General features: G+C 45.3%; 1 protein-coding gene across 2 annotated transcripts in view; it reads right to left on the bottom strand.

Moving 5' to 3' along the window:
- ophn1 (oligophrenin 1) overlaps positions 1 to 24348 on the bottom strand; it is a 281908-nt gene that overhangs the window by 136443 nt on the left and 121117 nt on the right. For both annotated transcript variants that reach the window (XM_033030095.1, XM_033030094.1), the window contains exons 3-5: positions 19292 to 19353; positions 17278 to 17349; positions 11873 to 11974 (exon numbers count right to left, since the gene is read on the bottom strand). In XM_033030095.1, coding sequence (XP_032885986.1) covers positions 11873 to 11974; positions 17278 to 17349; positions 19292 to 19353 — 236 coding nt within the window. The remainder of the gene's footprint in view (positions 1 to 11872; positions 11975 to 17277; positions 17350 to 19291; positions 19354 to 24348) is intronic.

Genomic DNA, 24348 nt, shown 5'->3' with positions numbered 1-24348 from the left:
GAGGCTAGGACTCTAAATTGGGGTAAAAGCTTCAGGGCTGCTGGGAGATTTGGTCAATTTGGAATTACTCTCTGCAGAACTGGGACAAGCTGTGGAGTGGTGCCAGTGTGTCTAGAGCCTAGATACAAGTTGCAAGAAAAGAATAAGAACATCTGCAGACCCTGTCAATTACGTGCAAAATGCATAGAATGGATTGGATGGCTGCAAACCAGACATACACCTTGTAAATAGTTGTAAATAATGTTGCAGAGTTACACTTTGCCGAGTGTTGATTGGATGATGTATTGAGCCTTGTCTGGCATTCGACTCAGGAGGAGGAGCCATATAACCATATAACCATATAACAATTACAGCACGGAAACAGGCCATCTCGACCCTTCTAGTCCATGCCGAACACATAATCTCCCCTAGTCCCATATACCTGCGCTCAGAACATAACCCTCCATTCCTTTCCCATCCATATAACTATCCAATTTATTTTTAAATGATAAAAACGAACCTGCCTCCACCACCTTCACTGGAAGCTCATTCCACACAGCTACCACTCTCTGAGTAAAGAAGTTCCCCCTCATGTTACCCCTAAACTTCAGTCCCTTAATTCTCAAGTCATGTCCCCTTGTTTGAATCTTCCCTACTCTCAGTGGGAAAAGCTTTTCCACGTCAACTCTGTCTATCCCTCTCATCATTTTAAAAACCTCTATCAAGTCCCCCCTTAACCTTCTGCGCTCCAAAGAATAAAGCCCTAACTTGTTCAACCTTTCTCTGTAACTTAGTTGCTGAAACCCAGGCAACATTCTAGTAAATCTCCTCTGTACTCTCTCTATTTTGTTGACATCCTTCCTATAATTAGGCGACCAAAATTGTACACCATACTCCAGAATTGGCCTCACCAATGCCTTGTACAATTTTAACATTACATCCCAACTTCTATACTCAATGCTCTGATTTATAAAGGCCAGCACACCAAAAGCTTTCTTTACCACCCTATCTACATGAGATTCCACTTTCAGGGAACTGTGCACAGTTATTCCCAGATCCCTCTGTTCACCTACATTCTTCAATTCCCTACCATTTACCATGTACGTCCTATTTTGATTTGTCCTGCCAAGATGTAGCACCTCACACTTATCAGCATTAAACTCCATCTGCCATCTTTCAGCCCACTCTTCCAACTGGCATAAATCTCTCTGTAGACTTTGAAACTCTACTTCATTACCCGCAACCCCACCTATCTTAGTATCATCTGCATACTTACTAATCCAATTTACCACACCATCGTCCAGATCATTGATGTACATGACAAACAACAGTGGGCCCAACACAGATCCCTGTGGCACCCCACTCGTCACTGGCCTCCAACCTGACAAACAACCATCCACCATTACTCTCTGGCATCTCCCATTCAGCCACTGTTGAATCCATCTTGCTACTCCACCATTAATACCCAACCATTGAACCTTCTTAACCAACCTTCCATGAGGAACCTTGTCAAAGGCCTTACTGAAGTTCATATACACAACATCCACTGCTTTACCCTCATCAATTTCCCGAGTAACATCTTCAAAAAATTCAAGAAGATTAGTTAAACATGACCTTCCAGGCACAAATCCATGTTGACTGTTCCTAATCAGACCCTGTTTATCCAGATGCTTATATATATTATCTCTAAGTATTCTTTCCATTAATTTGCCCACCACTGACGTCAAACTAACAGGTATTCTTTCAATACCTGTTAGTTTGTAAAATGCTAGGTTTACTCTTAGACCCCTTTTTAAACAATGGAACAACATGCGCAGTACGCCAATCCTCCGGCACTATTCCCGTTTCTAATGACATTTGAAATATTTCTGCCATAGCCCCTGCTATTTCTACACTAACTTCCCTCAATGTCCTAGGGAATATCCTGTCCGGACCTGGAGACTTATCCACTTTTATATTTCTCAAAAGTGTCAGTACTTCCTCTTCTTTGATCCTCATAGTTTCCATAGCTACTCTACTTGTTTCCCTTACCTCACATAATTCAATATCCTTCTCCTTGGTGAATACCGAAGAAAAGAAACTGTTCAATATCTCCCCCATCTCTTTTGGCTCTGCAGATAGTTGGCCACTCTGACTCTCTAATGGACCAATTTTATCCCTCGTTATCCTTTTGCTATTAATATAGCGGTAGAAACCCTTCGGATTTACTTTTACCTTACTTGCCAAAGCAACCTCATATCTTCTTTTAGCTTTTCTAATTTCTTTCTTAAGATTATTTTTACATTCTTTATACTCCTCAAGCACCTCATTTACTCCATGCTGCCTATAACTATTGTAGATCTCCCTCTTTTTCCGAACCAAGTGTCCAATTTCCCTTGAAAACCATGGCTCTTTACAATTTTTACGATTTCCTTTCAACCGAACAGGGACATAAAGATTCTGTACTCTTAAAATTTCACCTTTAAATGTACTCCATTTCTCTTCCACATCTATCCCATAAAACAAACTGTCCCAATTTACTCCTTTTAAATCCTTTCGCATCTCCTCAAAGTTAGCCTTTCTCCAATCAAAAATCTCAACCCTAGGTCCAGTTTTGTCCCTCTCCATAATTATATTGAAACTAATGGTATTGTGATCACTGGACCCGAACTGTTCCCCAACGCATACCTCTGCCACCTGACCCATCTCATTTCCTAACAGGAGGTCCAGTACCGCCCCTTCTCTAGTAGGTACTTCTATGTATTGTTGCAAAAAACTATCCTGCACACATTTTACAAACTCCAACCCATCCAGCCCATTTACAGAATGTGTTTCCCAGTCTATGTGTGGAAAATTGAAATCTCCCACAATCACTACCTTGTGCTTACTACTAATATCTGCAATCTCCTTACATATTTGCTCTTCCAATTCTCGCTCCCCATTTGGCGGTCTATAATACAACCCTATAAGTGTTGCTACCCTTTTCCCATTTCTCAGTTCCACCCAAATAGCCTCCCTAGACGAGCCCTCTAATCTATCCTGCCAAAGCACTGCTGTAATATCTTCCCTGATAAGCAATGCAACACCTCCACCTCTTGCCCCTCCAATTCTATCACACCTGAAGCAACGAAATCCTGGAATATTTAGTTTCCAATCACAGCCCTCCTGCAACCATGTTTCACTGATCGCCACAACATCATACTTCCAGGTGTCAATCCAGGCTCTAAGTTCATCCACTTTTCTTACAATGCTCCTAGCATTAAAATATACATTTAAGAAATGTTGGGGAACGGCTGCAAACCATCAGCCGTCCGTTTAATTCACTTTTTTTTGGTAGTTTTAGTGAGTCCTGTGCTTTGTTTGTTGGAGAAATAGACTTTTTAAGGTGGAGGGAAGGGGGTAACTATATTTCTAGGTCCCTACCTGGTCGGTGAGGCAGCTTTTTCTCCGGGCTGCCCCGTCGACCCGTCCTCGTGGCCTACCAGTGGGCGTGGAGCGCCGTTTCCTGGCGGGGACCGCCCAGCACCTCGGCTTCGGTGGCGGCACAGCGCTGGAGCGCTATCACGGAGCGGAGCGGGCGGTGCCTTGCCTGGGTCGCCGCGCTGGGTCAACGCGCTGGAGCTCCGGTGAGCTGTGACCGCCGAGTTCATCACCTCCGGGCTGCGGGTCTGCGGAGCGGAGCGGGCGGCGCCGACTTCAACATCGGGAGCCTGGGAGCTCCAAACCGGCGCGGCCTTGTCGACTTCGGAAGCCGCGGTCTCCGGTTAGGAAGCGGCCGTTCCAGGTGGCCCAGCCGCTGAGAGGACTCTCCCGACGCCGGGGCAACAGCACCCGGCCAGAACGGCCAGGAACATCGGGCCTCCGTAGAGGCAATAGCGGAGGCCTCAATAGGCCTGACTTTGGGAGAACTGGGGATAGGGACTGGTCATTGTGCCTTCCCCCACAGTGGTAACCATTGTGGGGGGATGATTTTTGTGTGTAAGTGAATATTTTAGTTTGTGTCCAAGATGGCTGTCGGAAGCGAGAGTGTACGCTGGCGCGGTTTGGCTGCCGCTGCTCTCTCTTCACATTTGATTTTTTGTCTTTGGATCGAATTCTGTCTTTAATTTGTGTATTGGTGATGTCTTTATTATTTATTTTATTCCAATTATATGTTTTTTTACTCTTGTTAATTTCTGTAAGGTGTCCTTGAGACTTTTGAAAGGCGCCCACAAATAAAATGTATTATTATTATTATTATTATTATTCTTGCAAATCAGGGTAAAGGGGCTGTCCCACTGTACGAGCTAATTCTCCCGAGTTTCCTCTGATTCGAACTCGGAGCATTACGGTAATAGCCGCTCGTAGGTACTCGGGGCTCTCGTGGACATTTTTCAACATGTTGAAAAATCTTCACGAGTCTTCACAAGCTTACCGCGTTTCCCGTGTACCTGCCGTTAGCGTTAAGAGCCGCTAAGAGACGTCCCAAGCTCCGACGTACCCGCTACGTACATTCTACGTGCTTACCACGAGTTTGATTTTTTTTTAACTCGGGAGAGCTCTTGAATTACCTCATACAGTGGGACAGGCCCTTCAATGTTTCTAAGTTTGCTTTCTGGGGAAGCCCTATTTGGATACAATGTATTAGACTGTATTATTGGGTTAGGGAAATGTCTGTTATGTATGGGGTTAATCGATATCCGTAATTGGGTTATTAAGAGACCACCCCCATGTGGTTTGGCCCCTCGAGGTCCCGGGACCCATAAAAGTCCGCTACCACGAGGTCCAGGGTCGATCTTCTGGGGGAGCGCTTGGGACTGCGTCACCTTCTGGAGTGCCTCTGTTTGATCCAGGCCTAGAGGGCTTGATCAGGCAGATACAAGGATCGAACCCGCCGTGGGATGGGTACAGTAGTTGAACTGTAATTGTGTTTTGTCAAAATAAAGATTAGTTGATCAAGTGCTTGATTCAGTGGTTTTTGACTGAAACTAGACTGGAGGGGAAGCTTAGAACGAGCTATTTACATATGTTACATTACATTTCTGTGAGGTCAAAGGTTACAGAAAGGGGTCTCCGAGAGTCCAAGGAACAAAGCACTAGTCTATCCAATCTCTCCTTATAACTCAGACCCTCCGGTCCTGGCAACATCCTCATGTATTTGTTCTCATAGACCCCTCTGCTCCCTAACACTCCTCATGGCCCTACCATTCTCTGTGAAAGTCCTGCCCTGACTTGCCATGTGTCTTTCTTTGCATAGTTTTGGAAATTGGGCCTGAAACTAGAGTGCAGTACTGCAGAAATTTTACACTGTTAGTGATGAGACATTAAAAGCTGAAGCTCCAATGGCTGCCTTGCTGGATGCAAGTGATTCCTGTGCATCATCTTGGTCAACAATCATCCTTCAGTTAACTCCATTGCAATAGATCGTCTGGACTTTGGTCATACAGCGTGGAAACAGGCCCTTCGGCCCAACTTGCCCACACCGGCCAACATGTCCCAGCTACACTTGTCCCACCTGCCCATGTTTGGCCCATATCCCTCCAAACCTGTCCCATTCATGTACCCGTCTAACTGTTTCTTAAATGTTGGGATAGTCTCAGCCTCAACTACCTCCTCTGGAATCTCGTTCCATACACCCACCATCCTTTGTGTGAAAAAGTTAGCCCTCAGATTCCTATTAATTTTTTTCCCATTCACCTTGGTCTATAATCATTTATGGACAAGTTAAGACTCTACATTTTTCACAACTTTAGACTTGAACCATAAAAAATGGGGCCTGAAATGTGGCAACTCTTGTAATCAGTGTAATAGTAAGATTAAACGAGAACTTACCAGTTTGAAGTTTGATCTTGATTTTATGAGGAGTTACGATGAGCGATTACGTGAAGAAGGGCCGTCCGTCTGCGTGCGCGTCAATCTTCAAAGCAGCGGTGTTAAATCACAGATAAAAAGAAGACCTGAGAATAGTAAGATTGTGAAGAAACTAGAACTTCCATATGACCTTGATAGTATGAGGGTGGGAGCGGTGGGCACGTAATCGCTCATCGTAACTCCTCATAAAATCAAGATCAAACTTCAAACTGGTAAGTTCTCGTTTAATCTTACTATTTTACTTCGGAGTCACGTGAGTGACTACGTGAAGATTTCAAAGCTCTGTGATTTTACGCCGGTTACGAATCCAGGCGTCACACTGAATGGATTGACCATGGATGCGTGTAATCATTAAAGCATTCAGACATTACGTAGTTAAGTAAAGAAACTGATGCTTTAAATGAAAGAAAAGTTTTTTTTAAAGTTACCCCTCCCAACCTTGGGGGGGAAACTAAGGGACAGAACTTAAAATGGTACGTGCAAACACCCCCAGTCCGGTTATGGGTTTGTTATAAAACCGGTGGACCGTTATTTCATTCGTCCATCCTGCAGCCACGAGGATGTCGTCAAGGGGCACGTCCATAGCTCTTGCTGCCGACGTAGATGCAGCCCTGGTGGAGTGGGATTTAACCATATAAATGTTTACTTCTGCTACCGCCATTACCTCTTTAGACCATCTGGAGATGGTTTGAGTTGACACCTTTTGGTGTGGTTTTTTTATGGCTGATGAGGACCGATTGTTCTGAGCCTCTGAGGTTCTCCGTAACTCTCAGATAGTGGTGTTAGAATGTTACCACCCACACAACCGTTGGTCCTCTGGATATGCCAAGAACTGGATCTCCATCCCTGGCATTCCTGGCCTGCTCTGTTTTATCAGGTTCCTGATTAGGAATGTTATGTTGTTCATATTGGTGGTCATGTAGTCCAACCGTAGCCTTTGCAGTGTCTGGACTCTTTGTCAGCATACCACCTTCAGGGTTAGTTATAGGCGGTCCCCACTGTCAAAGTAGGGTTTGTACCACGCTCACATCCCATGTGTCAGTGTACTTTGGCCTAGGAGGTCTTAAATTGTAAATTCCCTTCAGGAATTTTGTTATAAAGGGGTGCGTTCCTATCGAACTGTGCCCTGCTTCCGGCATCAGATTGGAGGAGAGTGCGCCTCTGGCACTATAGATGCACTATAACTTAGTTTATAGTTATAGTACATTTGATAGGAACTCCAAGACATCCGTTATCCGAACTGTGTTGTATTTGTTCGGACAGTCCTATGCCTTGAAATGGCCTCCTCAGAATCTGCAGACCAACAAGTTATACGTTCATGTAGTGGATGATTGCTCCCTGTAACTGGGTTCACTAGGAGGTCCCTGCTCTTGTGTACAGCCATTACTGGCTGGACTATAATTCCCAACATTTTTGGGGATCTGGCACTACCAATATGCCTGTGGTTTAGTCTTGCTTGATTTTTGTCAAGCATCGGTTTGTGAGACAAATTGGCGGAAAGCATACATAAACATTCCTCCCCAATTGAGGAAGAAAGCATCCACTGCCTTGCTCCTGGATCCAGCTCGCAGGACACATATGTGGGTAACTAATGGTTGGTCTAGATGCAAACGGATCAACATCTGGTATGCCAAATCGTGTAGTTATTTTGTTAAATACTGTCTGATTCAACATCCATTCTGTGTTGTTATTAAACATTCATGATCCAGCATCTGTCACCGTGTTATATCTACCTCGTAGATTTCCCAAATATTCCTCTCGATACACCAGTGCCAAATGAGGTTCGACAATCTGTTGTAAGATACAGATTTTACACCACCCTTGTTAATGGATATATGCCACCGCAGTGGTGTTATCAATCTGAATTTGAACAAGCACCGGTTGCATATCGCTACAGAGAACCTTGAGTCCATATTGTGCCCCCAACAATTCTGGGTAATTGATTTCATGTGTTGGGGAATTATAGACTCCTGCTCATTCCATCTGCCCCCACAGCTTTAGACTGTGTTGGTGTCTCCCCAACCTTAGCCGCTTGCATAGGTCTGAAGAACCCTCGATGGCTTTCGAGCAAAATTTCCCTGAGCTGTCTCCCATTCGTTATCCACCATAGTTATTCAACAATGGCCTCTGCTGGCAATCCATAGTTTGCCAATTCGGCCTGCATGTAATCTGAGTGTTCGTTCCTTTGCTTGCTGTAAGTTCTGGTGATGCAAAGGCCCGTACTGCTGGGAATGCAGCTACTATTTGCCAATTACACTCGCTGTTTGCCTGATAGATGGCTAGAATTTGACTATCAGGTCATTGCAGGCTTAATTAATATTGTCGTTTGCTCCTAGGCAAAGTCACCAACATATTTACTGTTTTTGATAGTAAATTCTAGGTAATCAATTACCCTTGTAGGTGTCAATTTTGATTTAACTGGATGGATGAGGTAACCAATTCTTTCAAACAGGGTTTTGGTTTGCTTGACTGATGCTTCTGCCAATTCTTGGTGACTCCAAAATGAAAATGTCCTCCAAATATGCCATTACTATGTGGTTTTGAGACCTTTGTAGTCCCAAAATTGGTTTTCGTAGTTTAGTCAATAGTCTAGGAGCTGATGTCAACCCATTTGGCAGAGCCATGCCATCCAGTTAAACTTCAAATATCTCCTGTTCTTAATGAATAGACACCGAATAGTATGCATCTTTGAGGTCGATGCATGCCATGTGACCATTTTATAGGAAGCTCCTATAAAACAGTTGTTAGACCATAACAAAAATTGCTGTTTCTAAAAGTCTGTACTGCACAAATGAGTTAAACCTGGATGAAGTGACATCCTCCATCTGTCACCTGTCCTGGAAGGCAATCCTGCCCAAAATAATGGGCCTGCCTTGAAGCCAATTCCGGTCCGATTTCCAAGTCTGCTTGGAACCTATGTATGTTGTGCAGTAAAAAATAATCACATGTTGTTATCTGTTTTTTAAAACCAGATCTGAAATTCATGTTATTGTCATTTTGAACAAAAACACAAGAGTAAAATTACCAACATGTAACTGGTCCACAATCCCTTGTTTCAGTAAACCCAGACCCACCTACCTCCATGGCTACCGGTGGTCTTGTGGTAAGCCCAAAGGCCCCTGATGCGGGTTCCTTTTCTCTCCTTGATTGGGAGTTGGACTGGTAGGAAGTGTGGATTCCATGTTTTTCCTGACCTCTGCTTGGGTCTTGGTCTGAAAACCTTATCATACTGAGCCTGCCTTGTCGGACAATTCTGGGCATAATCCTGAGTCTGCCTTGAAAGACGACTGATCATATTTCCGTGCCAGCTTTCAAGCTACCACCGGCTTCAGTGAACTGCTTATCCCCTATGGAGGTGTGGGATGTGTTGTCGCCTACTGATGAAGTTTTGCTTGTCGTTGGTACCTTGATTGGTCCGACAGCTTTTGCTTCCTTCTTCTGGTCTTACCTGAAGAGAGGATTCGGCGGCTGGTTTCTCCAAAGTTACCCTGATAGCGCTGTTCCCTTGCCGGCATTTGTGCGGATATTCTGCCAACTGCTGTCTCTTGAGGCCATATGCATGTGCTTCAGTATGTTCATACTTTAATTCGAGATCAGTTACCTACTGATCTCGAAACCAAATTTCGTTTGAACGTTATGTGAGGTTCAAATGACAAATGAATGGTATTGTATAGTATTGTAATTCGAGATCAGTCACACTCCTCTCCATTGAGAGTGAGATTTGTAGGTAGCCCTGAAAACAGGTGCTGCCGCAGGCCCCTGAGGATACCTGCGCTGACATGGCCCCTCCAGCGGGCCTAAATGAGATTCTTGCTTTGGGTCAGACTGAAACTGACCGTGAATGCTCCTCTCCTCAGAGCAGGAGACATTTGCTAGATCTCTATCCAGGGAAGCACCCAGTGGAACCTGGATGATTGCAGAAGTATTTCTTTTCATTTGTGCTTATTATTTATTTTATGTAAAGCTTTTTGGTGCAAGTTAACTTAAACAGTGCTATATAAGTAAAAGTTACTTACTTACTTCCTTTCTTCTGCTTGTCCCTGGGAAGGTTCCCCCCCCCCCCCCCCTGCTTTTGTACTCTGATGGGCAGGTAAGGTAAAGAGCGGTTTCTTCCATATGTACTTCCCCCTCCAATGGGGAAGATTGGGTTGCCCCATAATGCGAGGCTCCCGGTACTGACTGCTTGCTGTAGGCCCCGGGCTGACACAGCTCTCTCCTTAGAGCAGGTCATTGTTGGAGCAACTACTCCAAAAGTTGCTCCTATGTGGGAGAGTCGTCCTCAGACGCTCTCCGTTGAGGGAGGGTATCCCTTTCCCTCCCCAGACTCTTCTGAGTCAACGGGTTGTTTGACTTGCGGGTGGATTTTCCCGTACTGCAGGACCAGCAACGGAGCTCTCCTCCTGCAACAAGTCTCCTGCCGGTTCAGCTGCCGGCGCTGTGTCGGGAAACACCGTCGCCCGCTACTGGGAAATGCTGCGGTCTTCGGCAGCCGACTTCCCCGCGGACCGTATCCTCGACATCTGGGCCCTGAAACTACAAAAAGTTTCAAGCCCGAAAGAACGCAGGTAAGTGATTCAACTTTCCTTACCTGCCCATCCTAACGGCCTGGGAGGACGCAGTGCCTCTGCCAGTCCGTCGCGCGTTGCTTTCAGACGTAATGACGCGCACGCAGACGGACGGCCCTTCTTCACGTAGTCACTCACGTGACTCCGAAGTAAAATCTACTATTCCAACACACTTGTACTCAAGTCAAGTTGTGCCTATGTACAGTATGGCTTTTACTGAACTGTATGCAAAATGGAATCTCACTGTACCTGTCATAATAAAACAGTTTTTGATTTGTACATTAAGAACGTTTATTTTGACATTAAAATCACTGCCTTACAAAACGAGTTTGAATGGCAGCTGAGGGAGAATAATTTGCTGCATTATGGGGAAGGAATGGATAAAGATCTTATCTTCTTCTTGGGTATGGTGTGCACAGCCTAAAGTTGTAGATCAAGGGTAGACATCCATGCCAGGCATCAGTTACTGGGTGGATAGATTTGATGCCCCCAGGGAAAAGCCTCAGTGGGCAGTCATTCATGATGTGTGGCATGGTCTAGTCTGGATGTCTGCAGTCGCAAGCAGGGCTGTCTGTCATCCCCCAGTTATGCAGGTGATGGGCTGTTCTTGCATGGAGAGTGCGGATTCTGTTCAGGGTTAGCCATTGCTTGCGATGGAGGTCAGAGCCCGGTGGTTTCACTGTGGGGTCAGTGATGGCCTCGCCGTTGTTGGTGTCGGCATCTTTCCTGGCTCTGCACCACTCAGTCTTGGAGTCAAAGTCTTCCAGGGATTTAACGGAAGACCAGAAGGGTTTGCGGGACTTCAGGGGCATGTTGGGCAGATTGTGCAAGTCAGTGTGGGTGGGAAGGTCAGGGTTAGCCCGACATGCACTAACAAAGACTGATAGAATTACTCCACTTGGAACCATCACAGACTCAGTTGGCCAACTAGCCTCATTCTGCACCGTAACAATAGCAGACACTCCCCAACTTACTTAGGGGTAACATCCAGTGGACCCTTGCGTAAGTCAGATGTTATGAAAGTCAGAAACAGAAGTGCCACTGCGTACGTGTAAATCAGTTCAGTTTAGTTTATTGTCACGTGTACCGTGGTACAGTGAAATGCCTTTGTTGCGTGCTTACCAGCCAGTGGAAAGACAATACATGATTACAATCGAGCATTCACAGTGTAGATACATGATTAGGGAATAACATTTAGTACTCCATTTGATCAGACAACCGAAAGGAAGTGAGCAGCGATTGGGAGCAATGAGGTGGAGAAAGCGAGAAGTGCACGTAATTAGCATTAGCAAGTGTAGCATTAGGTACATCGTGGCTGATCTATCTTTCCCTCTTAACCCCATTCCCCTGCCTTCTGCCCATAACCTCCGACACCTTAACTAATCGCGAATCTCTCTATCTCTGCCTTAAAAATGTCCATTGATGAGTCCTCCTCACCCTTCTGTGGCAAGGAATTACGCACATTCACCACCCTTTAAGACCAAAATAAGTCAATTTACCTCCTGCAGGTGAGACTCCTTCTTCTTCGAGGAGAGACTAAGATGTCGGTCAAGTGCAGAGTGGAACTTCTCACTTTCTTTTTCAAACTTTTTCTTTTTCTCCTGTGAAGAGAAAAGATGTAATCAGTCCTGTGTGGAGTTTGCACCCTCTCCCCGTGACCACATAGGTTTCCTCCAGTTTCCTCCCACAGCCCAAAGGCGTGTGTGTTTGCAGGTTAATTGGCCTCGATAAAATGGTCCTCAGTGTGTAGGCTGTGGGATAATATAGAACTTCTCCCCTCCCATATACAACAACAGCAACAACATCTCTCTGGTGGTCTGCTTAACATTCCGTTCCACCAATATCACCTCAATGCTGGTTTTTGAAATGTATTCTGCTTTTACATTTTCCCATCAGAGACCACATTTCAGAAGTATCCTGTGAAACCGTTTATCACATTAAGGTCCTGGATGGAACCAAATAAATGTAACTGCTCACCCTTCTACCATTCCCTAGGGCAATCAATGTGAAAGCCAGGCAATGACCAAGCCTTAGGAGGCAGTTGTTGTTGTAGAATCACCACCCTCAATAGCAATGTGGCCAAAATCTGGAACCACTGCACAAAATGCTGCATCTCCTGAACCCGAGTAACAAACGGGCAAGAAGTGAGGGACACCTCGCTCCGTGAACAAGTCCCTTTTATACTTTTTGTTACTCAGAAGATTGAAGACAGATTCAGGATGCAGAAACAAAGTCCAAACAAAGAACGTATGCTAGAGAGGAGGGAGAGAGAGATTTTGAAGGCAAGATGGTAACAATTTAAACTTCAGAACTGGCTGTCAACAAGAATTCAGATACATACTGATCACTAGCTTTTTAAGTGGATATAGAGGTGGAGAATTTAAATACAAAACAGACCTAATATGCCAAAGTTGGAATGCAGCAGCCTTAGAATGCCATTTTCCTGCTGAATGAGGATTATGGGATTAACATTCATCGATGACACCATTTATTATTCTCATTCTACAATGGGGAGTTTGGGATCACATGGGATAATACAAGATGCACCACACGACCTTGAGTCAAGCAGACCAGAGCTTCCAATGATAAAGTGCTGGCGTAACTCAACGGGTCAGGCAGCACCTGCGCAGGGAATGGCATAGTTGCTTCTCCACTTCCTCCTCAGATGCTGCCTGACCCGCTGAGTTACTCCAGCCTTGTGTGTGTGTGTTTTTTTGTAAACCAGCATCTGCAATTTTTGTGTCTCCAGAGAGTTTACAACTTCAGTCCTTAACCCCCCGTAATGAAATGGTACTGGGCTGGTGGAAGGCCCCACAAAGAGCTAATCATTCAAGACCTATAATACCTAGTAAACACTGTTTGGTGAATACCAGATTAAAACTAAAGTCATAGAAAGAAAACCAGTTTTTCACAAAAGAGCAATTCAATGCCAAGTCCATTCCTCCATTCTTTTCCGAAATCCTTGCAAAATTCTCCCCATTCATCGCAGCTGCGTTTAGGGTATAGGTCCATTTGAAAGTCAATATTAATATGTTTACAGGTCGCAACCCCATGCTACAGGGCACTAATCTGAATCGGTCCCTGCATTAGTTGCGTTAGTGGGATTACACAATGATTCATGGCCACCTGAACACAAGTCCCAGGCAATGACTATACAGTGTACATACCCAGCAGTCAGCAGCAGCACCCTGCAGGAAAGCAAAGAGAAAATAAACATGGAAAAAAACCCACGAGAAAGCGCGATTTCTCTGCCAGAAATTCGAGCGGGATTTAGACGAGTTCCGCTCAGCCACACAAGGTTGTTCTGCTCTTGTATTCGACTGTGAATGGCAGCTGCAGCCTTGGAATTAATTAGCTGCATGGTAGCTGTGCCATAGAAAGGACAGCAGATAGAACAAAGGAAGACAGATTGCCTGAATTAATTACAAGGCTTTCACTGCACCGGGAGCCACACGACAGCAAACAGTGGGTAGGCCTCATAGAAATCAGACGGCAGTTTTGATATCTTACTGCAGAAGGTGGAAACAATGCAATGATCTCACGCAGGTTCGATCGGCCCAGGAGCCAGACATTTACAAGCTCTGCAAAACTCCGAGACCCAGAGCAGTTGACCTCTAACTGGTCACCAGATTCTCGGTTCGCCTTCAAAGAGACAGGTGCACAAACAGAGAACACTGCACGGTGCATCTCAGACAACAATTCAAGTGGTCTTCATCAGAGAAGGGCAAGGAAGGAACCTCAGACCACAAGAAACAGCCTCACTCCGCTTAGAACAGTGCCAGAGGATGTGCATGCGATTTCAGTGGAACCACTTAAAAGAATCTACAGAACAATTAGACGTGCAGGCGTAGGGTTCTTTTCTTTGGCACGAAGGACCAAGGGGAGATGCACTTTACAATTACAAAGTTATAAATGGTCTGAACAGAATGAACAGACAGGGCCTGTTTTACTTGCAGAGTGCTTGCTAATGAGAGGACAACAAGAGGATAATAGGTGGTTTACTGTTCACTCTGAACTTGGGCTGCAGAAGGCACCGACTAAAAAGAGTGGAAGAGACAGACACATCACTTTTAAAAAGCATCTCCCCACAAATACCCCCCCCCCCCCCCCACAGTGGCGCAGCGGTAAAATTACCTTACAGCGCTTACAACGCCAGAGACCCGGGATCGATCCTGGCTACAGGTGCTTGTTTGTACGGAGTTTGTATGTTCACCACGTGACCTGTGTGGGTTTTTCCAAGAACTTTGGTTTATTCACACACTCCAAAGACGTACAGGTTTGTATGTTAATTGGCTTGGTATAAATGTAAAATTGTCCCTGGTGTAGGGTAATGTTTATGTGCGGGGATTGCTGGTCGGCATGGACTCGGTGGGCAGAAGGGCCTGTTTCTGTGCTGTATCTCTAAGCTAAACTAAATATCTTATTCAAATTAAACCTCTATAAAATACAGGATATTGTCACAGTTATACAGCATGGAAAGAAGCCTTGTGGCCCAACTCATCCATGCTGACCAAATGCAGCATCCAAGTTGGTCCTATTTACCCGCGTTTGGCCCAGATCTCTCTAAACCGTACCTACCAATGTGCCTGTCCTAGTATATTTTCAATGCTGTTATAGTACGTGCCTCAAATGCCCCCTCCAACAGCTCATTCCAAATACCCGCCAACCTCTGAGTTAACGTTGCCCCTCGAGTTCCTATTAAATCTTCCCCCTCTCACCTGAAACCCACATCCTCTGGTTCATGAATCCACTACCCTGGCTAAACAACTTTGTGCATTCACCCTACCAATTCCCCTCATCATTTTATACTCCTCTACAAGATCAGCCCTCAGCCTCCTGCGCTCCAAGAAATAAGGTCCTAGCCCGCACAACCTTTCCCTATAGCTTAGCCCATCGAGTCTGGCAACATCCTCGTAATTCATCTCTGCACTCTTTCCAGCTGAATGACACCCTTCCTATAGCAGGGTAACCAAAACTGAACAGAGTACTTCAAATGCGGCCTCACCAATGTCTCGTGCAAGTAAAACATAAAAAACATGTAGGCTTCATTCGCTGTACCAACATAGCTTCAGTGTTTCATTCTCAAACACTATGCCACTGCTACATCTGAGGTGTCAGTGAATGGGCTCCAATGCGAATGTACAATGGCAGGAGTTCCTTACTCTGTGGGTCTACCACATCGAGCTTTTGCCGAGAATGCACGGAGCTCCATTGCATCCCACAGAATGCACCTCTGCGCAATGGAATGCGCCAGTCGGCAGCTACTTGCCAAGGAAGACCGACAAATCTCAGGCAGACTAAAGTGGGCGTTTCAGTAAGTTGCTGATCTTCCCAGCAACCATCAATGTTTGGTACAGCCACATCCCTGGGAACCGCTCATAGAGCCCTCTGTTACACAGCTGATTGGGATGCACTTTGACCAAATCCCTTTCCAGAACTGTGTGGAGTTTGCACGTTCCAGAACAAGGGGTCACAGTTTAAGGATAAAGGGGAAATCTTTTAGGACCGAGATGAGGAAAACTTTTTTCACACAGAGTGGTGAATCTCTGGAATTCTCTACCGCAGAAGGTAGTTGAGGCCAGTTCATTGGCTATATTTAAGAGGGAGTTAGATGTGGCCCTTATGGCTAAAGGGATCAGGGGGTATGGAGAGAAGGCAGGTACAGGATACTGAGTTGGATGATCAGCCATGATCATATTGAATGGCGGTGCAGGCTCAAAGGGCCGAATGGCCTACTCCTGCACCTATTTTCTATGTTTCTATGTTTCTATCCTTTCCCATGGCCGATCTCCGCGGCCAACCTTGCAGGCCGGTATCTCGGTCCTCAAGGCCATGACCTCTGTTGGTCCGGCAAAATGGATAATCCAGAAAGGCTCTGGAACCAGGGGTGCTGGAAAATCTGTGGTGGTCGTGTACTGCTCTTTGGTCATGCTCACTTCATCCCCTCAGGTGTCCAAAATAAGCAGTTATTCCCAAATCACCATTTACACAAGGGCACAGAATCCTGCACTTTCCCAGCACATTGGGCAGTAAATGTCACCTCATTAACCAAACCCACCAGCCACCAACATAGAAACAAGGATCTGCATGGTGCTGGTTGACTAAAAAAGGCACAAAAGTGCTGGAGTAACTCAGCGGGTCAGGCAACAACTATAGAGAAGATGGATATCTGACGTTATGGGTCAGAAACCTTCTTCAGAACCACTAGGTACCAACTACTGGCCATCCCTAGGTTACAAACGGGGTCAACTTTAACAGTTTTAAGATCAAGGAGCTTGGGGACCTGTTGTCTTGTCAAACACATTTCATTGTACCGTTAACCCTGTGTTAACCTACATATGACAAATAAAACTGAACTGAAGTCAATTTAGGCCATAAATTAAAAAATAATCTATATTACTTGAAACGGTATTCACTGTGTTGATGATGAGAGCCTATAACCATGAATATTTATTTATTATCTTCCTCAGCTGGTTTATAATGATAAAGTATCAGGATTCTCCAAGCTCAATAGTTTTGATGGGCTTAGAGTATCATTGGGTGTTACGTAGTTTAATTAAGCAACAGAAGTGATTGCTCGTCAATTTCCAAAACAACTCTCTTACGAGTCCTCCCGTCATGAAACTGGCAGCCCGTGTGCTTCAGAGACGCTGCTGCCTGGTTACTGTAGAATGGTTACATGTAAACATGTTCCCCTCCCTCCCCCCGAAGACCAATTCTTGTCTTGAATTTAATAATATTTATGACTGCATTTTTGAATGTCAATAAACTGGGCATTTGTAGCCCTGGTCCAGCAACACATTCGATATCAGTCTAAGTTTCAACAGAACACATCACAAAGGTTGAGAGAAAACAAAGGGTGAGGTGGGATGGGGAAACTTAAGAAAACAAGAAAACAGCTTACCTTTGCAACTCCAATATGGTCCCTCTTAAAGCTCTCCAAAGGTTTAATTAAGAAATTGCTGGAATTCTGAATCTATAAACAAAACACAAATGGTAAATAGCGTCAGAGTTCACATGCCAGATCTCCTGAGGAACGAGATAAACTACTGGAGAGAGACTGATAAATATCACAGCTCCCTAATCTAAAGCTTGCTTTGACTGGGGTTAAGAAAAACAATACATCAGGATTGTGAAATAACGAAAGTCTGCTGAGGTTTGAGCAGGGAATTATGGCAAAGAACAGTAATAGACTTGGATCGGTGGTTATGGGGTGACAGTGTGCACAAAATATTCCAAAGTTAAACTTTTGACTGCCTCCAAATGCTTTGCATGTGACTGTAAGGTGTCGCTCTCCCTCTGGTGACTATTCATAATTGTTGCCACAATTTCAGTGCTCTGCTCCATAGTGTAGGTGGTGGTGGTGAGGCATCAGGAGTCAAACTCTCTCAGTGTTGCTGGTGCTTTGGCTCGGGTCCAAAACTGGAACGGCCAATTATTTAGTTGATCAACATTAACATTACATGAAGCAGCGTCCAGACTGTAAAAACCTTCTCTTCGGGAGACCCGGGTTCGATCCCGATTACGAGTGCTGTCTGTACAGAGTTTGTACGTTCTCCCCGTGACCACATGGGTGTTCTCTGAGATCTTCTGTTTCCTCTCACACTCCAAAGACGTACAGGTTGTAGGTTAATCGGCTTGGTTTCAATGTTAATTGTCCCTAGTGTGTGTAGGATGATGTTAATGTCAAACTCTTCAAACTCAACAGCGATAAAACAGAATTCCTCCTCATAGGCTCCAAATCCTCACTCAGCAAAATCAATAACCCCACTCTCACCATCGACGGCACCATTGTCTCCCCATCTCCCCAGGCCCGCAACCTTGGCGTGATCTTTGATTCCACCCTCTCCCATGAGCCTCACATCCGCCATGTCATTAAAACCTCCTTCTTTCACCTCCGCAACATCGCCAAAATCAGACCCTCTCTCACACCCCCCGCTGCTGAAAGACTCATCCATGCCTTCATCTCCTCCCGACTGGACTACTGCAACTCACTTCTCCTTGGCATCAGCTCCACCTACATCAACCGACTCCAACTGGTCCAGAACGCAGCCGCCCGACTCATCACCCACATCAAATCCTGGCATCACATCACTCCAGTCCTCAAACAACTTCACTGGCTTCCCATCTCCCACCGGATCACCTACAAAATCCTGGTCCTCACCTACAAAGCCCTCCACCATCTGGCCCCCCCATATCTCACTGACCTCCTCTCCCCCTACCAACCCTCACGGTCCCTCAGATCCACATCAGCCGGTCTCCTCTCCATCCACAAGTCCAACCTCCGCAGTTTTGGGGACAGAGCCTTCTCCAGGGCAGCTCCCAGGCTCTGGAACTCCCTCCCCCAAATGATCCACAATTCCGTGTCCCTCACCATCTTCCAGTCCCGCCTCAAGACCCATCTCTTCACCTCTGCCTATCCTTAGCCCCACGTCCCCCTCCCTTTTCATCCGTGCTTGATTTGCCTCATATTGTGTTTTGAATTGAATTCTGTCTTTAATTTGTGTACTAGTCATGTCTCTACTATTTATTTCATTCCGCTTACATGTTTTTCCTCTACTTGCTAAATTTTTGTAAGTTGTCCTTGAGACTCTTGAAAGGCGCCCATAAATAAAATGTATTATTATTATTATTAATGTGCTGGGATCGCTTTTCGGAGCGGACTCGGTGGGCTGAAGGACCTGTTACCGCACTGTACCTCTTAACTAAACTAAACAAAGAACACCATGCCCAACAATATTAACACGGAGCATATGTAATCTATTAGCTTTGCATCTTAAATATTGCCTGATAATTGCATTGTGGTTACTGCGACTTGCATGGAAGGAAGCAAGTTGTGGTTGAATAGAAACAGACATGCTGAACTTCTCTGATAAGGCTCAAAATAACTCTGATAAGGCTCAAAATAACTCACTCACCATCATGACCCTTTCTTCTTCCACTTCCTGCAGCAGCCCTGCAAATTCCTTGAAGGATTCAGCTGAAAGAGACGGGAAAGTTCACTGAGGACATCACATCCTGACCCCCCTGGTGGAGGGCTTTAATGCCGCAGCAACAGTACGCGGATTTAGTTCCAGACCGCATCCCGTGGAATTTACAAGTGCAACTGCGAGCATTAAAAGGAGGGACTCTTCTTCAGCGTCCGAGTCTGAAAAAGGGTCTCCACCCGAAACGTCGCCCATTCATGCTCTCCAGACTGGGGCGTGACTGACCCACTGAGTTACTCCAGCTGTGTGCAGTTGTTTTACACCGGCATCTGCAGTTTCTTTTATTACATCATAAATATAAATTTGGCTTGTTTTAGCATGAAAGACTACCTTTAATCGGACTTTACCTTGAACTAAACGATATTCTCTTCATCATGTATCTGTACACAGTGGACACTTGATTGTAATCATGTGTAGTCTTTCCGCTGACTGGTTAGCATGCAACAAAAAGCTTACCACTGTACCTGGTTATATGTGACACTAAACTAAACTAAAGAGATCCGACTGATTTTATAAAACTCCAAATTTTAAAAAAAAATGTAATGCAATTCCAAGCTGGAATACAAAATTTAAATTGGTAAAAATAGGTCTGCTTAACAATTCTTTAAAAAATATCATAGATCTTAACACAAAGTGCTAACTCAGTGGGTTAGGCATCTCTGGAGAACATGGATTGGCGACATTTCAAGACGGGACCCTTCTTCATACTCAATCTGAAGGGTCCCAACCTGCAACGTTATCTGCCCATGTTCTCCACAGATGCTGCCTGACTTGCTGAGTTACTCCAGCACTTTGCATCATTTTTTGTAACCCAGCATCTGCAGTTCCTCGTAACTACATGGATCGTAACACTCCTTGATGTTGAGCAAAGTGAAAAAAAGGCCAGTCATCGAGCGAGTGAAAGTGTGGAACTCATTCACAGCAAACAAATTATATCTTTATAGACATATAAAAGGGTCCTGATTCAAAAATACTTCTCAAAAGAAACAACAGCACGACTTCCTTACATTGGAACTTGGTTATACATTTTTTGCAGTGCATCTCATCAGCTGTTTTAAGATGGGAGATAGAGGTTTACCTTCACTCCAATGCTGGCCTGTGGTGCACCATTGCTGAACTGGTGGAGGAAGGAGAGGGCCAGTGGTGGAAGAGTTAGAAATACAAGTTCTATAATGCAAGGGTCATATCCACTATCCAAGCCCTTGTCAGTTGACCACCCTCATTTATAGCACCTCAGCTGCCTGTCCACTTGCCAAATCAGATTTTGGAAGATCAATCCCATGTGAATTCTGTCCTTAGTGCACTGCATCTGCCATCAATTACTTTTGCTCACATTCCTTTTCTCCCAATATAGATCCGTTTGGTTCAATTAAGTTGATCTTTCAGGCTTGGATGATAGACCCCCAACAATTGAGTTTGCCGTGTTTAAACAATGCACATGTTTACAAACGTTTAAGGGAAATGTCGAGAGTTCACAAACTGAACACATCCAGGCAGCGTATAAATTCATCAGGACATATTAAGGACATCAGTGATGGAGCTGGTAGAGCCACTGCCTCACAGCGCCAGAGACAGGAGTTTGATCCTGACCTTGGGTACATTGTATGTGGCGTTTGCATGTTCTCCCTGTGACCACGTGGATTCATCTGGATGCTCCAGTTTCCTCCCACATCCCAAAAAGGTGGGGCTTGTAGGTTAAATGGCCTCTCTAAAATTGTGTCGAGAGTGGATCAGAAAGTAGGATAACGTGTGAATGGGCACAGACTCAGTGGGCTGAAGGGCCTGTTTTCATGCCGTGTCACTAAACTAAAACTAAAATCACCACAGATCAACGACCTATTTTATTCAGAACGCAAATTATCATCGGGAAAAAACAAGAATGTAAACAGGGAAAAGCAGGAATGTAAGCTTAAAATAGACACTAAATGCTGGAGTCAACTCAGCGATTCAGGCAGCATCTCTGGAGAAAATGGATAGTTGACATTTCAGGTCAGGAGTCTTCTTCAGTCTGAAGGAGTCTGAAGAAGCATCCTGACCCAAAACATCAGCAATCCATTTTCTCCAGAGATGCTGCCTGACCCGCTGAGTTACTCTAGCTCTTTGTGTCTATCTTTGGTATAAACCAGCATTTGCATTTCCTTCCTATTACATATTATGAATGTAATTGTCCAGTGAAGAAATAGTGCCAGGTTACATAAAAATGGAAACTTAAAACTGTCAAAAAATGGACCCCAAAACTATCTAGTTTGGCCATTTGGAAATCTTCAAAAAATATAAAAGTGTGCACTTGTCTAATTTTGATCACTAAAAGTGATTTAGCTCTCATCTCTGAACCACTTCTTCCAGCTGTAATACCAACAATCATGGCTTGATTTATGCCGAGCTCCTGCTGATGTTATCATCTATTTTGCCAGAGCTCTGCTAAATGCTCAGTACTTTGCAGGATGGAATCAGACCCTCAGCTTGTAGCCTGAAGATGAGCAAACAGGTTTGATCATGGTACACGACACAATGCCTTCCACAAGAAACAGAATCTAGCTAATTAACTGTACAGATTGAAATCCAGCTACCTGCATCAGTGATGATCTGAAATATGGTTCAAGAAGTGGATGTTCTGTGAAACCATCTCCCACTGCTCCCCCTCTATGCGTCTCTCCAACCACGTCTCACTCCAATTCGCCACAACTTGTAGACGGCACAGTGTTGCAGCTGGTAGAGCGCCAGAGACCCGGGTTCAATCCTAACCTCAGGTGCTGTCTGTGTGGAGTTTGCATGTTTTCCCTGTCACCGCGTGTTTCCTCCTGTTTCCTCCCACATTTCAAAGACATGCGGGTTTGTAGGTTAATTGGTCTCTGTAAATTGCTCCTAATGTGTGGGGAGTGGATGAGAAAGTGGGATAACATAGAACTAGTGTGCATGGGTGATTGATGGTCAGCGTGGACTCGATAGGTTTCCATGCTTTATCTCTAAGCGAAACTAAATCTGTCCTCAGTACGTGCCTTTAATCTGCACCCTTTTGTCCTTTCCACGCATCACCTCAAGCATTGGCCACTATCACCACCGGTCTCTTCCCCACCTAACTCATCTGTTTTCTGCCCCCCTAAGTAAGCCAGCAGGTACAGCAGGCAGTGAAGAAAGCTAATGGCATGTTGGCCTTCATAACAAGAGGAGTTGAGTATAGGAGCAAAGAGGTGCTTTGCAGTTGTACAGGGCCCTAGTGAGACCACACCTGGAGTATTGTGTGCAGGTTTGTTCTCCAAATTTGAGGAAGGATATTCTTGCTATTGAGGGAGTGCAACGTAGGTTTACAATGTTAATTCCCGGGATGGCGGGTTTGTCATATGTTGAAAGAATGGAACGACTGGGCTCAGAGCTGCTGTAGATTTGGAAGCAACAGCAGGAGAAGGTTAGCAAGAGAAAACACTGATTGGCTCTAGCCCAAGTGGGAGAAGAGAAGTGAGTCAGAGGGGGGAAAACAGTTGAAAACGGAGGAATTTGTTTGTAAATTGGTAAATTAGGCAATTTGTCAGTCAATATAAGCAAGACGGCTCTTAGGGAGCGGCAGTGAGTGAGCGGCCTTGTGAGGGAAGTGCCCTGTGAGAAAAGTGTGAGTCTTTGGCTCGAGTGTGAGTCTTTGGCTCGAGAGTCTTCGGCGAGGAGGCTGAGGAGAGGAGGCTGAGGAGAGGAGGCCTACCAAAACACTGGAGAGAGAGAGACGAAAGAAGGAGATGTCAGGCAAGCTGATTCAGTGTGATGCTTGCAGTCTGTGGGAGGTCAAGGACACTGTTGGTGCCTCTGGCTGCTACAAATGCGAGAAGTGCATCCAGGTAGAGCTCCTGAAGGGCCGTGTTGGGGAACTGGAGAAGCAAGTGGATGACCTCAGGTTCGTCCGAGAAACGGAGTCGTTCCTCGACAAGTCCTACAGCACGATTGTTACACCTAAGGTACTGGAAGAGAGAAGGTGGGAGACGGTGAGAAAGGGAGGGAAGCATGGAATGCAAACGTCCCCGGGTGTTGTACCTCTTGTGAACAGGTTCACCCACTTAGAAGCTGTCGGGACAGAAGACGTTGTTACACTGAGCGGCGGACTGGCTTGCGATGCAAACAGGGCTGTTGAGCCAAAACCAAATAGGCCAAAGTCAGGCAACGCCATTGTAGTGGGAGACTCCATTGTGAGAGGTACGGACAGGGGTTTCTGCGGCAACAGACGGGATTCAAGGATGGTGTGCTGCCTTCCTGGTGCCAGGATCCAGGATGTCACGGACAGAGTGCAGAAAATAATCAAGGGCGAAGGTGCACAGCCGGAAGTTGTAGTGCATGTTGGCACAAACTATGTCGGAAAGAAGGGGATGAATATTCTGCAGCGTGACTTTAGAGAGCTCGGAAAAATGCTGAAAAGCAGGACCTCCAGGGTTGTTATATCCGGTTTGCTTCCAGTTCCTCGTGCTGGCGAGAGCAGGAACAGGGAGATACGGGACCTGAATGTGTGGCTGAGGAACTGGTGCACGGGGCAGGGATTTAGATTCTTAGAACACTGGGATCTGTTTTGGGGTAAGGGGGAACTGTACAAAAGGGACGGATTGCATCTTAACAGGTGGGGGACCAGCATTCTGGCAGGCAGGTTTGCCACTGCTACACGGGTGGTTTTAAACTGAATAAGGGGGGTGGGGTGTTGAATGGGATAGTGGAGGATGGAGTTAAAGGGAAAGGGTTTCTTAAATGTGTGAGCGTAGAGACGGAGGGGTGTAAAATGAGGGTAGAAGCAATAGGTAGCAAGGTGAAAAGTAAAAGTGGCAGGCAGACAAAACCAGGGCAAAAATCAAAAAGGGCCACTTTTCAACATAATTGTATAAGGGGTAAGAGTTTTGTAAAAACAATCCTGATGGCTTTGTGTCTCAATGCAAGGAGCATTCGTAATAAGGTGGATGAGTTGAATGTGCAGATAGCTATTAATGACTATGATATAGTTGGGATCACGGAGACATGGC

This window comes from Amblyraja radiata, chromosome 12 (genome assembly GCF_010909765.2).
Source record: "Amblyraja radiata isolate CabotCenter1 chromosome 12, sAmbRad1.1.pri, whole genome shotgun sequence".
NCBI classification, from domain to species: Eukaryota; Metazoa; Chordata; class Chondrichthyes; order Rajiformes; family Rajidae; genus Amblyraja; species Amblyraja radiata.
This window is presented reverse-complemented; position numbering and strand designations above follow the sequence as displayed.